At 41.2% G+C, this 16,683-nt stretch overlaps 1 protein-coding gene across 4 annotated transcripts in view; it reads left to right on the forward strand.

Moving 5' to 3' along the window:
• Positions 1-12: 12 nt before the first annotated feature.
• Positions 13-16,683, forward strand: part of mutyh (mutY DNA glycosylase) — a 40,458-nt gene continuing 23,787 nt past the window's right edge. For 3 of the 4 annotated variants that reach the window (XM_043699098.2, XM_043699100.2, XM_087990573.1), the window contains exons 1-6: positions 13-86; positions 3,590-3,730; positions 4,042-4,175; positions 4,280-4,319; positions 9,546-9,619; positions 9,714-9,755. In XM_043699098.2, coding sequence (XP_043555033.2) covers positions 3,619-3,730; positions 4,042-4,175; positions 4,280-4,319; positions 9,546-9,619; positions 9,714-9,755 — 402 coding nt within the window. In that variant the 5' untranslated portion in view covers positions 13-86; positions 3,590-3,618. The remainder of the gene's footprint in view (positions 87-3,589; positions 3,731-4,041; positions 4,176-4,279; positions 4,320-9,545; positions 9,620-9,713; positions 9,756-16,683) is intronic. The other variant, XM_043699099.2, reaches the window with a different exon arrangement.

The raw sequence follows: 16,683 nt of genomic DNA on the forward strand, positions 1-16,683 counted from the left end.
TCGTGCTGCGTTCCCGGATGTTGGTGGTTGTGGTTGTGGTTGTGAAGCAGCGCGTGGTCGGATCCTGTATTGGATCATACTGAGCTGTGAGTTTTCACTAGATAGACATCTGTCCATTATCTTCGGGCGAACTAGCGCTCTATCCGCTGACATTGACTTCACGCTCACCGGGATCCCTGTTATTGCCTATGTTTATTCCTGATGAAAGGCTTTTGTCTGAAACGTCGATTCTCCTGCTTCTCGGATGCTGCCTGACCTGCTGCGCTTTTCCAGCAACACTGTAATCTAGATTCTTATTCGTGTAATCTGCCTAATTATCAAAAAAAGAAACTACATTTCACTCGACTGGGCTCAATGTCAGATCCCGGAGTGGTGCCTCCCATGCCACTTCCCAGGAATGCACAGATTTCTTATCCTCTTTTAGCACAACAGAATTTCAAAATGACAGAGACTTGTGCAGCAGTCAGCGTGTCCCAGCTGCCACCCACGACCGTTCGGACCCCTCGGACCTGCTGCACCATTCAGCACGTTTGGAATTAGGTTTATTGTCAGGTGTACTCAAGTTACAAACGAACACAAGTACAGTGAAATTTATATCTGATTGTGGCCTTTGCTTTCGTATCAGTTTTCCATTTTAAACGGTGCTGTCTTGTCCGTCAAAAAATCTAACTCTGCCTTTAATAAATTCAGTAGCACTGATTCCATTGCTATTTGAGGATCCAAATTTCACAGACTTCCTTATCCCTGATCCTATGAGAGAGAAAAAAAATCAATGTGACTCCTTATTTTTAAATAGTGTTACTTGGTCCTAATACCTCCTGCAAGGGGAAATGTACTCGGAGTCCCCCACCCCATCAAGTCTTTTCTAGATCTTATATTTCTATAACATCATCTTTCATTCTTCTAAATGAATTGATACAGACCCAAACTGTCCAAGCTTTTTTCATAAGATAACCCCTTCATTCTAGGAATCAGCTGAACGAACCTTCTTTCAACTGTCTCAACTGCAATTATATCCTATCTTTAGTAACAAAACCGTACCAGTATATTCCATTCTTTTGGCAATAAAGGTTGACATGCTATTTACCTTCCTAATCACTTATTGTATCTATGTAGCAATGTTTTGTGATTTCATGTGCAAGGACACATGCATTCTCTGCACCACAAAGTGGTGGAGGCTGGTACAATAACAACATTTAAAAGGCATCTGGATAGGCACATGAATAGGAAGGGCCTCAAGCGATATGGGCCAAATGCTGGCAAATGGCGCTAGATTAAATTTGGATATCTGGCCATCAGGGACAAGTTGGACTGAAGAGTCTGCTTGAATGCTGCACAGCTCTATGACACTATGTCTGTCACCCCATTATATAATATACTCTTTTCTGTTCTTCTGCCATGGTGGGCAAGTTCACGTTTATCCATATTATACTTGTGATGATACAATGGCTTTAAAAGGTGCATTTTGTCCTTTCTTTATGAAGAGTGGTTGAGACATAGGTGATGAGAGGTCTGTTCCAAGCCAATAAAGTAAGAAGCTTGTGAGGCTTGGGGATTTTTTCCTAACTTGGAACAAGATCTCTTTTTCTGAATTTGCCGTTGCCATTTATATGTTTATGGGATATTACTATCTTGCTGTTTAGAAGTTTAATAATCTATTCTGTTAAAATTTCCAATTGGGTTGTTATTCCAATTCATCTTTGTTTTGTTTGTACTTTAACCATAGTGTAAGAATAAAGTGTTTTGCTTCTAGCCTGCCAGTTTAACCAATCGAGTTGCAGTTCGAACACAATGCCTTACATTGACTTTAAAAATAAGAAATCATTAGGTTTAGGCTATCTTCTCAAACTATTGCGAGGGGTATCATCCGGTCCATAACCTATTGAATATGCAAAGGCTTTGTCCGCTCACTTAACATTTCGCAGGTTCTGTATGTCTTCTTCATAACCTTTGCAAATCCAGATTTGTGGGACCATGCAATCTGTCCCTTCATCCAAGTTATTCAAGTCATAGAGATGTACATCATGGAAATAGACCCTTCGGTCCAACTTGTCCATACTGACCAGATATCCTAACCTAATCTAGTCTCATTTGCCAGCACTTGGGCCATATCCCTCTAAACCCTTCCTATTCATATATCCATCCAGATACCTTTTAAATGATGTAATTATACCAGCCTCCACCACTCCCTCTGGCAGCCATTCCATCCATGCACCACCCTCTGTGTGAAAAAGTTGTCCCCTTAGTCTCTTTTATATCTTTCCCCTCTCACCCTGAACCTAACTAGTTCAGGACACCTCCACCCCAGGGAAAATACCTTGTCTGTTTATCCTATCCATGCCCCTCATAATTAATAAACCTCTATAAGGTCACCCTTCAGCCTCCAATGCTTTAGAGAAAACAGCCCAAGCCTATTCAGCCTCTCCCTATAGCTCAAATCCTCGAACCTTGGTAACATCCTTGTAAATCCTTTCTAAGCCCTTTGAAGTTTCACAGCATCCTTCCAATAGGAAGGAGACCATAGTTGTATGCAATATTCCAAAAATGTCCTGCACAGCTGTAACATGACTTCCCAACTCTAATCATTCAAGGAAAGTATGCCAAATGCATTCTTCACTATCCTATCTACCTGTGACTCTCCTTTCAAGGAGCTATGAATCTGCACTCCAAGGTCTCTTTGTTAGATTACTTTACAGTGTGGAAACAGGCCCTTCGGCCCAACAAGTCCATACCTACCCGCCGAAGCGCAACCCACCCATACCGCTAACCTAACACTACGGACAATTTAGCATGGACAATTTACCTGACCTGCACATCTTTGGACTCTGGGAGGAAACCGGAGCACCCGGAGGAAACCCACGCAGACATGGGGAGAATGTGCAAACTCCACACAGTCAGTCTCCTGTGCTAACCACAGTGCCACCATGCCGTTCAGCAACACTCACCAGCACCTTACCATTAAGTGTAATAAATCTGATTTGATTTCCAAAATGCAATACCTAGCATTTATCTAACTTAACCTCCATCTGCCAGTCCTCAGCCCATTGGCCCATCTGATCAAGATCCCGTTGTACTCTGAGGAAACCTTCTTCGCTGTCCACTACACCTCCAATTTTGGTGTCATCTGCAAACTTTATAAGTATATCTCCTATGCTCACATCCAAATCATTGATATAAATGTTGAAAAGTAGTGAATGCAGCACCTATCCTTGTGGCAAACGACTGGTCACAGGTCTCCAGTCTGAAAAGCAACCCTCCACCACCACCCTCCGTCCTCTACCTTTGAGCCAGTTGTGTATCCAAATGGCTAGTTCTCCCTATATTCCATGAGATATAACCTTGCTAACCAGTCTCCCATGAGGAGCCTTGTTGAATGCCTTACTGAAGTCTATATCAATCACATCTACCGCTCTGCCTTCATCAATCCTCTTTGTTACTTCTTCAAAAAACGTAATCAAGTTCGTAAGACATGATTTCACAGTTAAATAGTTAACTGAGAGGTGAAGCCCCAGCACTAATCCCTACGCTTAGTTTGCTGGTATTTATTCATATGCTGTAAGGTTTTCATTATTACTGAATTATTTTATAGAATTTTGAACACATTCATCTCTGGAGAATATGAGCAAGATGAGAACCGCAGAGAGACTTAGAAAAGCATCATTAAAAAGAAAAAAGAATGTGAAAAGTTCATCACAGAGCAAGAAGCTATGTCAAGAACAGATCAAAGTAGGTGGGTAGTAAAGTCTGAAATAGTTGCTAACAATTTCGGGTAACCTGTTTTCAGTTTTCTTCACTTGCTGATTTTAGTTGAATTGATTTTTGCAGCTTTCTGACTGTTTGATGTAATGTGTCCTATTATGTATTTTGTCCAGGAAAAACTGGCAGTCTGTGTGTTTATATGGAATTACAACTGGCCTCTCAATGTTTGACTATGACATGAAAATATGTTTACCATTAATGCATAGAGTAAATGGCTTGCAATTTCTATATATCAATAATAACTGTCCATTTCTCTATTTGTTGTTTTTATTGCCTTTGCAGAGGTACCAAGAATATTAACTGGCAAGGAAGCTGCCTACCATTCCTTTAAGGATCTGATTGAAATCCATTCCATTAGAGCATGCCTTCTGTCCTGGTATGATAAAAGTAAACGAGAGTTACCTTGGCGGAGGATGGTATGTTCTGGATGTCCAAATTTTATTGATGTGCTTACCCTAAATTGATCACACTAAGATTTGTTATTTTAGAGTGTTTAATTCATGCAACATTTCATTTTTAGGCTGTGACAGAATCTGATTTGAATAAAAGGGCTTATGCAGGTATTGTGAACGCTATTTTTGTTATTATTTTCTATCTCATCCCATTGTTTCTGCGTTTTGATCTCATGTGTCCTCTTGCTAGCTAAAAAGACAACTGGTTGAACAGTTTTAAAGTCTCTGGCAATATTACTGTTTGACATGATCAAGAACGTGTATGAAGTTACTTTTTTAATTGCAGAGTTTGGCACTTACTCCCTCAGTGGTCAGTTTTGATCAAGTCTTTGCAATAAAAGCTGTTCCAAATTCCATTCTCCATTATGACTCAGTGCAGTGTACCTGTTTGTGGTTAAACTTCTTGGCCTGGTGCTGAGGTTCTCAGAATATGTTTGCTTCCTACTTTCCTGATTGCTGTCTTTACAATGCTATGCTCTGTCATTTGACTGGAAAGATATAAAATACTGTGGGAGGAATTTTCCCAACACCTCAATGACATAGACAGTGCTGAGTCAGTAGGGAGAATATGGCAAGATTGGAAAATGAAGTATAGACATTGAGAAAAATATTCCGATGTTGCTGCCAACTTTTCAATAGTGAGATGGGAATCTTGCTCGTGAGCAGTGAGAGGCCAATTTGCATGTATTACCATCTTCTTATTACCTATCCTCACCAGATTTATAAGGCCATAAGACATAGGAAGGGGTTAGATGGATATGGGCCGGGTGCTAGCAAGTGCAATTAGATTATGTTGGGATAGCTGGTCGGCATGGAGGAGTTGGACTTAAGGGTCTGTTTCCGTGCTGGACTTCTCTATGATTCTATGACTCTTTGACATAGGAGTAGAAGTAGGTCATTCAGCCCATCTAGTTTACTCTGCCTTTCAATGAGATCATGACTGATCACATAATCCTGAACTTCACTTTCCTTCCTTTTCCCTATGACCCTTGATTCCCTTACGGATTAAAAATCTCAGATCTCAGCCTTGAGTATTCTTAACGAACCTACCTTGACAGCCCTCTGTGGTAAAGAATTCCACAGATTCACTATTGTCTGACAGAAGAAATTATCCCCTGTTTTAAATATGTGACTCCTTATTTTGAGATTATGCTCTCTAGTCCTGGAGTCTCTAACAAAAGGAAACAGCCTTTCCATTTTACACAATCAAATCCCCTAAGAATCTTATATATTTAAATTATTTTGCTTTTCATTCTTCTAAGTTCCAACAAGCAGAGGTCCAGTCTTCCATACCAGTTTCTGGACTGTCTCCCTTGCTAGTATAATTTTCCTTAGATTATTCCAGCTGTGGTCCAACTAAGCCTTATATAGTTTTCGGAAAACCTCCCAATTTTTATTCTCCATCCCCTTTGAAAGAAAAGCCAACCTTCTGTTTATTTTCCTTGTTACCCGCTGAACTTCGATGCTGACTTTCTGTGATTCATGCACAACATCTGTTTTGTAGATTTCTGCAGTCTTATGCCATTTAAATAATACTTAGCTCCTATTATTCCTGCCAAAGTGCATAAAGTCACATTTTTCCATATTATATTTTATCTGCCAAATTACTGCCTGCTTGTTTAAGTAATCTACGTTCCTCTGCAGAGTCTTTATGGGGAGGTGACAGCTTAGTGGTGTTATTGCTGAACTGTTAATTCAGAGACCCAGGTAATATTCTGGAGACTCAGGTTTGAATCCTGCATGGAATTTGAATTCAATGAAAAAACTGGAATTAAGAGTCTCATGATGACCATGAAACCGTTGCTGATTGTCAGAAAAAGTCATCTGGTTCGCCAGTGTGCTTTAAGGAAGGAAATTTCCAGCATTTATCTGGTCTGGCCTACATGTGGTTGACTTTTAACTACCATCTGAACAATTAGAGCCAGCGATGCCCTCGTCCAGTGAATGAATACAGGTAAATCTCACCACTTGTCTTCTAACCTATTTTTGTATCATCTGCAAACGTGGGTATAATACCTTTGCTTTCCTCAACCAAGTCATCAGTAAATGGTTGTGCCCCAGACCTGATCCCTCTGGCATTCAACTAATAACAGGTGGCCATCCGAAAATGTCCCCTTGTCTAAACTTGCTGTCTTCTATTAGTTAACCAATCCTCTAATCTTGTCAATGTACTTATATTATCTTATTAAGTAGCCTGATGTATGGTACCTTTTTCAAATGCCTTCTGAAAATTCAAATATATTCTATCCGCGGGGTTACTTATCCTGTTTGTTACTTCCTCAAAGAATTTTATTAAATTTGTCAGGAATCATTTCTCCTTCATGACTCTGCTTGATCATATTATGTATATCTAAATGCTGTGTCTTTACATACTTTACAATATATTCTTTAACATTTTTCAGAAACAACCATTACCTTTTTGTTATGTCCTTCCCTTATTAACTAAAAATGTTACATTGGCAGTTTTCCAATTCTCTGAAACTTTTCCCAGAATCTAAGTAGTGTATCCACTATCTCAATAGCTACTTCCTTTAATATCGTGAGATATATCCCATCAGGTCCAAGAGACTTATTGGTCTTTAACCTTAATAGTTTTCCGAGCATGCTTTCTCTTGTGACAATTATTGTGTTTATTTCCTCCCTTCTTTTGGCCCCTTGATTATTTGGTAATTTTGGAATATGTTGGTGTGTTCTACTGTGAAGACAGATGCAAAGTATTTATTCAACTCCTCTGCTATTTCCTGGTTCATCATTATTAGTTTCCAGCTTTGCTGTCTCAGGGAACCTGTGTTCACTTTGGCTTCTATCTTCGTTTTTATATACTTACGTATATTTTTTATATATAAAGAAGCTCTTGCTGTATATCTTGATATTACTTGCAAGTTTACTCTCTTGATTTATCTTTGCCCTCCTTAGTTTTTTTTTGGTCATCTTTTGTTAGTTTTTAAGACTTACCTAATGCTCTTGCTTACACTAATGTTCGCTAAATTGTACATTTTTTCTTTCAATTTAATGCAATCTTTAACTTCCCTGGTTAACGATGGTTACCTTATTCCCTTCCTAGAATCATTCTTCCTCACTAGATTATCTAATCAGAATTTCTACAGCGTTGAAGCAAACTATTTAGTCCACCATGTATATAGAATGTTGTTTTATTATGAGGGGAATTGAATGCAAAAGTAGGGAAGTTTTGCTTGAGTTGTACAGATTAGATTGCATCTAGAGTACTACGTACAATATTGGTCACTGTACTTATGGAAGGACGCTTATTCTTTGGAAGCAGTTCAGAGATGGTTTACTAGATCTTTGGAGTGAGTAGATTGTCTTATGAGGGTAGCCTGGCTAGCCTTTATCCTCTGGAGTTTAGAATACTCAGATTGATTTAATTTAAATAGAAGATTTTGGGGGGATTTGACCAAGCAGATTTTGAAGTATGTTTGCTCTTGTGGGGCATCTAGAATTAGAGTCATAGAGCTGTAGAGAATGGAAACAGACCTTTTGGTGCAACTCATCCATCCTGACCAGATATCCTAAATTAATCTAGACCCATTTTCCAGCATTTGGCCCAAATCACTCTAAGCCCTTCCTATTCATATACCCTTTAGGTGCCTTTTAAATGTTGTAATTGTACCAGTCTCTACCACTTCCTCTGGCAGCTCTTTCCATAAATGCACAACCCTCGGCGTGAAAAAGTTGTTCCTTAGGTCCCTTTTAAATTTTTCCCCTCTCACCTTAAAGCTAAGCCCTCTAGTTTTGGACTCCACTAACCTGGAGAAAAGACCTTGGCTATTCACCCTATCTATGCCCCTCATGATTTTATAAACTTTTGTAAGGTCACCCCTCAGCCTACAACATTCTAGGAAAAATGCCCCCAGCCTATTTAGCTTCTCCCTATAGCTCAAATCCTCCAAGCCTGGCCACATCCTGTAAATCTTCTCTGATCCCTTTCCAGTTTCACAACATCCTTCCTACAACAGGGAGACCAGAATTGAACAAGGGGTCATACTTTTAAAATAAGGGGTCACCCGTTTAAGACAGAGATGAGGGAACTTTTTTTTCTCAGAGGGTTCTGAGTCTTTGGAATTTCCTTCCTCAAAGGGCAATAGATGCAGAATCTTTAATTATTTTTAAGGCAGAGTAGATAGATTTTTCATTACCAAGGGGACAAAGGATTATCTGGGATATCCATGAAAGTAGAGTTGAAATTAAAATTAGATCAGCTGCAATCTTATTGAATGGCAGAGCAGGTACAAAGGGTAGCATGGCCTAAACTTGTTCCTTGTTCCTTGTTCATAAGACCTGTTCTGAGTCTGATTTTCCTCACAGGAGTTCACAGGAACTGTGACCAATGGATCTAGTCACAGATGGGGTTATTGTAATTGTTGTTGTGCAATAGAGGAGTTGAGAAATTGAGGCAGACCAAATGTGCCACAAAGCTCAGGACAAATAGCAGCATCCAGCGGTAGCTGTACAGCAGCTAAAGATAACTCCAGGATGTAGAGGAGCTACAGGAGACCAGAATCTATTGTCCTTGACATCATTTCCTGCACATTGCCATTGCAGACTGATGATGCCCCTGGAAACTGTTTTGGAATTACATCATCTACTAGAGTGGGTCTTGCAACCTGAAGGGATTAGTGGCTGTTCTTAACCAGTGACTGTCAAAGTGACAGCTGCATTAAATTTTCATGCACTTGGCTGCTTCCAATAATTTACTGGAGACCTATGTGAGATCTGTCAACCAGCAATCCATAAATGTATCAAAGCTGTTACCTATGCAGTTTGTGACAGATTACATGATTTATCTTGTTTCTTCATGATGAGGTCAGAGCTACAACATGGGCAGTAGGCTTTGCTAACATAGCTGGCTTCACCAAGTGATACAGACTGTGTTACATTGAAAATGTAGCTGGCTTTATCAATAGAAAAGAGTTTGATTCCATTATTATACAAGTCATGTGATCATCAGTATCACATTTCAGAAGTCTGTGGCAGCTAGCCTGGGAGCTGCCCTAATGTCTGTATCCTTGGGAACTCTCATGTTTCTGCTTCGATTCAAGGACCAAGTGCCTTCCAAGGATGTTCACTGGGAGACTGGGGCTACCCTTTTCAGTTATAACTGGGTCTATTGTTGGCAAATGAACTAATTGTTGCTATGAGTAATCAATGATTCTACTAACGTTATTTCAGGCAGCTACCAGGATAATCAAAGACAAACGAAGAACTGTTACATTTTTTTAATATGTCCAGCAATTGCCAGGACCCCCCTTACTTGTTTTACTTTTATGCCAGTGTTCTGATTTTGTAAAATCTTAGCCTCATCTTCCTTCACAGTTTGGGTGTCTGAGATCATGTTGCAACAAACACAGGTAGTTACTGTGATCAACTACTATAACAAATGGATGCAGGTAAAACAAAACCTCAATGGCCTCATTCTAAGAATAATTTTGATTGGTGCAGGCAACACAAGTCTTAATATCCTGTCACTGCTTTCATTTTCAGAGATGGCCAACCTTGCAGGATCTCGCTAAAGCTACCCTTGAGGTAAAGAATGCTTTCATCATCTGATTATATTAATTTCATTCAGATTCATTTTAATTTTTATAGAAGTACATTCGTGAACAAATGCTGTGAATTGATGTTTCCAAAGGCTTCTTTTATTTTGCAATGATGTTGCTGGAAAGAATTAATGTTCGCAAAGAAAAGAGAAGTTTCAGTATTCTATGGCGATTTATTGCATCTTACTAAGAGGTTTCACATGGTGAATTGGGAAACAATAGTTTGTGAATGTTCTGTTTGTGTTTGCCCATTCCCAATAGAAGTATCAGCTTATGGACACAGTCATACTTCCCAAAATCTTAGATCTGATATTTTTGGTTGTCCATCCAAAATGCATCCATTCATTTTCTGTATTTAAGTCGAGGATTTCTCCAATGTGTACTTGTCATTTTAGAAGGCTACTAATAACAATGACATCATATGCTTTTGTATCACATTTGAATGTGCGCTGAGTTTAACCATTGATTGTCATTTACTGAAACAAGCAATAATGGTAAATTGTTGAAGTCGGTCCAAACAATAGAAGGATTTCAAATTAGTTTATGAAAGAGTTAATCTATACAGTTGTTTTCTTTGCAGATGTCCTTAAAGGCAAAACATGAATCAGTACAGGTAGTTCTTCCATAATGCCGTAATTGCGTTCCAGCGAAACCTCACTTAATAGAAAATTGCTTAATAGAAATAATAGAACCTGGGGAAACATGGGATTAGAAGCAGAACAGCAAAAGATATCACACATGATCACTGAAAAATCATCCAGAAGTCTTATGCAAAGTAGAGTGTTATGACACAGGGTTAAACCCTCTGGCTTAATTTCAAACCAGCAACACAGAAAATATTTATCCTGTGCAGCAAACTGTAAAACTTTAAGTGGCTAAGAACTATTTAACATAAAAATTAATAACTTTATTTCTTAAAGTATAACAGAGAATAATTAACTAATAACTATTTACAATTCCTTCCTCTAACCTATCTTTTACCTCCCCTTCTATAATACTAATCCGATAAAACTCCCAATTAAGATTTACAGGAAAATTGAAATTTTAAAACCAGCCAGCGGTTGAATCTTCTATTTATCTTTGTCGATAGATTGGCTTTCCAGGTCAATATTGAGGTTTTCTCTGGGCAAACTCCTTCTCTAAACAGGTACCTATCAGAGTTCTGACTAGCAGTCTACGGCTGTTTGTGTGGTGGCAGTTTTCCTCCCAACTGTTCAATTTTCCCCAGTTTTATACATCAAAGCATCGGATTATGTCATTGGCTTTTAAGATTGTCAATGTACTCAATTCAAGCTTGATTGGAATTTGGTATTTTTTGGGGGCATAATTTAAACTGATTGGTATAATTTGAATCTGTTTTGTAATTTCCAGGCAGCTAGATACTCCAGTAGCTGGAGCACATTCTGTCTTATTGAGAACACTTAGTGCTGTCATTGCTCGCTTTTACTCTCTTAAAGGTACAGTACACCCACATTTTCATAACACCTCCCTCTCTACTTTTTTAAACACATTACCCTAGCATACAGATAACTTTAATATAAGTTCACCTTAACTTCTTCCTATATATGTATAACATTAAATAAAGACAGATCTCATCTAATCTCTTATCAGTTAAATCCATGATAACGCATCTGGGATTACATTCTTCCGACCTGCAGCATGTATGATTTTTAAATTAAAAGTCTGTAACATAAGATTTCAATGAAATAGTCTCATATTCTTGTCTTTAAAATGTTCTAAGAATGTAAGCTGATTGTGGTGAATGTACATAACCGTCTCCGACACATTGCTCGTGACATACACATTAAAATGCTGTAAGGCCAGTACCAAAACACAGTAGTTCTTTTTCGATCATGGAGTATTTCCTTTGGTGGATGTTGATCTTCTTCGAAAGGTAACCAACTTTTGTGAGAAGATTTGTAGCTCGGGCGCTCGTTGCTGTGGTTCTGTTCGCCGAGCTGGAAGCTTTTGTTGCAAACGTTTCGTCCCCTGTCTAGGTGACATCTTCAGTGCTTGGGAGCCTCCTGTGAAGCGCTTCTGTGGTGTTTCCTCCGGCATTTATAGTGGCCTGTCCCTGCCACTTCCGGTTGTCAGTTTCAGCTGTCCGCTGTAGTGGCCGGTATATTGGGTCCAGGTCGTTGTGTTTGTTGATGGAGTTTGTGGATGAGTGCCATGCTTCTAGGAATTCCCTGGCTGTTCTTTGTTTGGCTTGCCCTATAATGGCAGTGTTGTCCCAGTCGAATACAGCAGAAACTGAAACACCTGATCAGCGGATCCAGACACTCTATACAATCAACACAGGAATTCTTGGACATCATCAGAAATATACACATAGACAAGGAAGAAAGCATGGTCTCATTCGACGTAACGGCACTGTTCACCTCTATTGACAAAGCCCTAGCCAGAGAAACCATAGCCAACCTGCTGAACAGACATAACAGACAACAGGACATTGAACCCATCAACAAAGACGGCATACTTAAACCACTGGACTTGTGCCTCACAACACACTTCACATTCAACAACCAGATATACGAACAAATCAACGGAACATCCACGGGCTCACCGATCTCGGGACTCATAGCAGAAGCAGTAATGCAAAGGTTAGAACAAACAGTCTTACCACAAATTCAACCCAAACTCTGGGTCAGATACGTTGATGACACCTTTGTAATCATTAAAAACACGGAAATAGAGAAAACACACCGGATCATCAACTCCACACTCACAGGAATCCGATTCACGAGAGAGGAAGAAAAGGACAACCAACTCCCATTCCTAGACGTGATGGTACAGAGAACACCAAACGGAGAATTCACCACAAAGGTACACAGGAAAGCCACACACACAGACCAAGTCCTGAACTATGAAAGCAACCACCCCAATACACACAAACGAAGTTGCATCAAGACACTATTCAAAAGGGCCACAACACACTGCAGCACACCAGAACTGCAAAAAGAGGAAGAGGAACACCTATACAAGGTATTCGCCAAAAACGGATACCCTCGCAATTTCATCAACGGATGCCTAAGGGAAAGACAACGGAACGAGGACATGCCACAACCCAAAAGACTAGCCACACTACCATACATTAAGCACATCTCTGAACTGACAGCCAGACTACTGCGACCACTAGGACTTATAACAGCACACAAACCAACAGCCACACTCAGACAACAACTCACCAGAACGAAGGACCCGATACCCAGCATGAGCAAAACTAATGTAGTGTACAAAATCCCATGCAAGGACTGCACAAAACACTATATAGGACAAACAGGAAGACAGCTAACGATCCGCATCCACGAACATCAACTAGCCACGAAACGACATGACCAGCTATCCCTAGTAGCCACACACGCAGACGACAAGCAACATGAATTCGACTGGGACAACACTGCCATTATAGGGCAAGCCAAACAAAGAACAGCCAGGGAATTCCCAGAAGCATGGCACTCATCCACAAACTCCATCAACAAACACATCGACCTGGACCCAATATACCGGCCACTACAGCGGACAGCTGAAACTGACAACCGGAAGTGGCAGGGACAGGCCACTATAAATGCCGGAGGAAACACCACAGAAGCGCTTCACAGGAGGCTCCCAAGCACTGAAGATGTCACCTAGACAGGGGACGAAACGTTTGCAACAAAAACTTTCAGCTCGGCGAACAGAACCACAGCAGGTTACCAACAGGCAGTTCAGTCCCATCCTCATCTTCCTGTAGGAGTACAGCTCCAACTCCAGTGTCACTAGCATTGATGGCAACTTTAAAAGGTTTTGAAAAGTTTGGTGTAGCTAAAACTGGTTTGGTGGTTAATATTGATTTCAAATGGTCGAATGCTCCTGGCATGGGTCTGTTCACCGAAACTGTGTTCTTCTTCAGCAAATTGCTTAACGGTGTCACAACTCTGCTGAAGTTTGGAAAAAGCTTCCAATAGAATCTGTTGAGTCTGATGAATTGAAGCACCTTTTTCTGCGAGGTTGTTTGTGGGAATTCCTTGATGACCTTTTGTCTTTGCATTCCGTGGGGTCAGCCTTCCATGATCAATGTTATGTGCCAAGAATGTCACCTCTGCTTTCGCAAATTCCGTTTTATTTAAATTTATCACTAGTTTTGCTTCTCATAGTCGTTCAAAGAGCTCTGCCAACTGTATCATTTGATCTTTCCAGGACTTACTAAAGATCACTACATCATCCAAATAGACTGCACAGTTTGTTAACTCAGCCATAACTCTGTTCATGAGTCTTTGGAATGTGGCAGGTGCGTTCTTCATTCCAAAGGGCATCACTTTAAACTGATATAGATCATTTGGGGTGACAAACGTGGAAATTTCTTACACTGACTCTGATAAAGTTACCTGCCAGTAACCACGCATTAAGTCCAACTTGGTGATTAACTGGCTTGTCCGACTTTCCAATCGAGCAATTGGATATGAGTCCGATTTTGTAATGGCGTTGACCCTCCGATAATCCACGCAGAATTGTTGAGTCCCGTCCGGTTTGGGGACTAAGACAATCAGCGAACTCTACTTGCTCTGGCTTGGTTCAATGATGTCCTCGTTGAGCATGGCCTCTACCTCCTTCTGGACCTGTCCGGCTTTGAAAGGAGGAAGCCAATAGGGATGTTGTTTTATCCGAGCAGTACTTCCTATGTCTACATCGTGTACAATAGCATTAGTCCTCCCTATCTGATTCGTACATATATCCTTATACTGATCTTTTCTTTATCTTCATCGGTAGATTGGCTCTCCAGGTCAGTATTATGGTTTTTCTCTGGGCAAAGTCCTTCTCTAGACAGGTACTTTTCAGAGAGTTCTGACTATCAGTCTACGGCTGTTTGTGTCGTGGCAGTTTTCCTTCCAGCTGTTCAATTTTCCCCGGTTTTATACCACAAAGCATCGGATTGTGTCATTGGCTTTAAAGATTGTCAGTATACTCAATTCAAACTAATGGAATTTGGTATTTTTTTCGGGGTATAAGGCGTAATTCAAATCTGTTTTATCATTTCCAGACAACCAGCTACCCCAGTAGCTGGAGCACATATTTCATTGTGTCTTATTGAGAACACTTGGTGCTGTTCCTGCTAGCTTTTACTCTCATTTCCATAACAATAGCACAGCCTGAATGAAGGTTGAAATCATATTTATTAATGAAGCAAAAGTAAATTTAATGCAGTACATCTAAAATATGCAAGAAAGCTGCTTTTCTGTACAGTATGTCTCACAGAAAGCTGCTCTGTCGGCAGCTGACATCAGCGCATGTGCAGATCTGCATGAAGACCAGTGTTGACTTTGCGTATGTGCATGATGGCACAAAGACTGGTGCTGACATCGGCCATGTGCGTAACAGCACGAAGACTGGCGCAAGCATCGTGCATGTGCAGGTTGGCCTGAAGACCGGTGCTGACATCGCACGTATGTATAACGGCACGAAGACTGCACTGACATCGCACATGTGCGGAACGGCATGAAGACCGGCGCTGACATCGTGCATGTGCGTAACAGCACAAAGACCAGCACTGACATCGTGCATGTGCATAATGGCACGAAGACTGGCACTGACATGGTGCATGTGCGTAATGGCATGAAGACCAGCGCTGACATCGCACATATGCGTAACGGCATGAAGACTGGCGCTGACACTGCCCATGTGCAAGCTGACATGAAGACCTGTGCTGACATCGTGCATGTACATAATGGCATGAAGACTGGCGCTGACATCGCACATATGCGTAACGGCATGAAGACTGGTGCTGACACTGCCCATGTGCAAGCTGACATGAAGACCTATGCTGACATCGTGCATGTACATAATGGCATGAAGACTGGCGCTGACATCGCACATATGCAGGATGTCATGAAGACCTCTGCTGACATCGCACATGTGCGTAATGGCATGAAGACCGGCGCTAACATCGCACATATGCGTAACGGCATGAAGACTGGCGCTGACACTGCCCATGTGCAAGCTGACATGAAGACCAGCGCTGACATTGTGCATGTGCATAACGGCACGAAGACCAGCACTGACATTGCACATGTGTGTAACAGCACGAAGACTGCACTGACATTGCACATGTGTGTAACAGCACGAAGACTGCACTGACATTGCACATGTGCATAACAGCACGAAGACTGCACTGACATCGCACATGTGTGTAACGGCACTGACATTGCACATGTACGTAACGGCACGAAGACTGGCACTGACATTGCGCATGTACGTAACGGCACGAAGACCAGCACTGACATTGCACATGTGTGTAACGGCACTGACATTGCACATGTGTGTAACAGCACGAAGACTGCACTGACATTGCACATGTGCATAACGGCACGAAGACTGCACTGACATCGCACATGTGTGTAACGGCACTGACATTGCACATGTGTGTAACAGCACGAAGACTGCACTGACATTGCACATGTGCATAACGGCACGAAGACTGCACTGACATCGCACATGTGCGTAACGGCACGAAGACTGCACTGACATCGCACATGTGTGTAACGGCACTGACATTGCACATGTACGTAACGGCACGAAGACCAGCACTGACATTGCACATGTGTGTAACAGCACGAAGACTGCACTGACATTGCACATGTGCATAACGGCACGAAGACTGCACTGACATCGCACATGTGCGTAACGGCACGAAGACTGCACTGACATCGCACATGTGTGTAACGGCACTGACATTGCACATGTACGTAACGGCACGAAGACCAGCACTGACATTGCACATGTGTGTAACAGCACGAAGACTGCACTGACATTGCACATGTGCATAACGGCACGAAGACTGCACTGACATTGCACATGTGTGTAACGGCACTGACATTGCACATGTGTGTAACAGCACGAAGACTGCACTGACATTGCACATGTGTGTAACAGCACGA

This window comes from Chiloscyllium plagiosum, unplaced genomic scaffold (assembly GCF_037043375.1).
Source record: "Chiloscyllium plagiosum isolate Xiang-an unplaced genomic scaffold, Cpla_swu_hap1 HiC_scaffold_9, whole genome shotgun sequence".
Classification (NCBI taxonomy): domain Eukaryota; kingdom Metazoa; phylum Chordata; class Chondrichthyes; order Orectolobiformes; family Hemiscylliidae; genus Chiloscyllium; species Chiloscyllium plagiosum.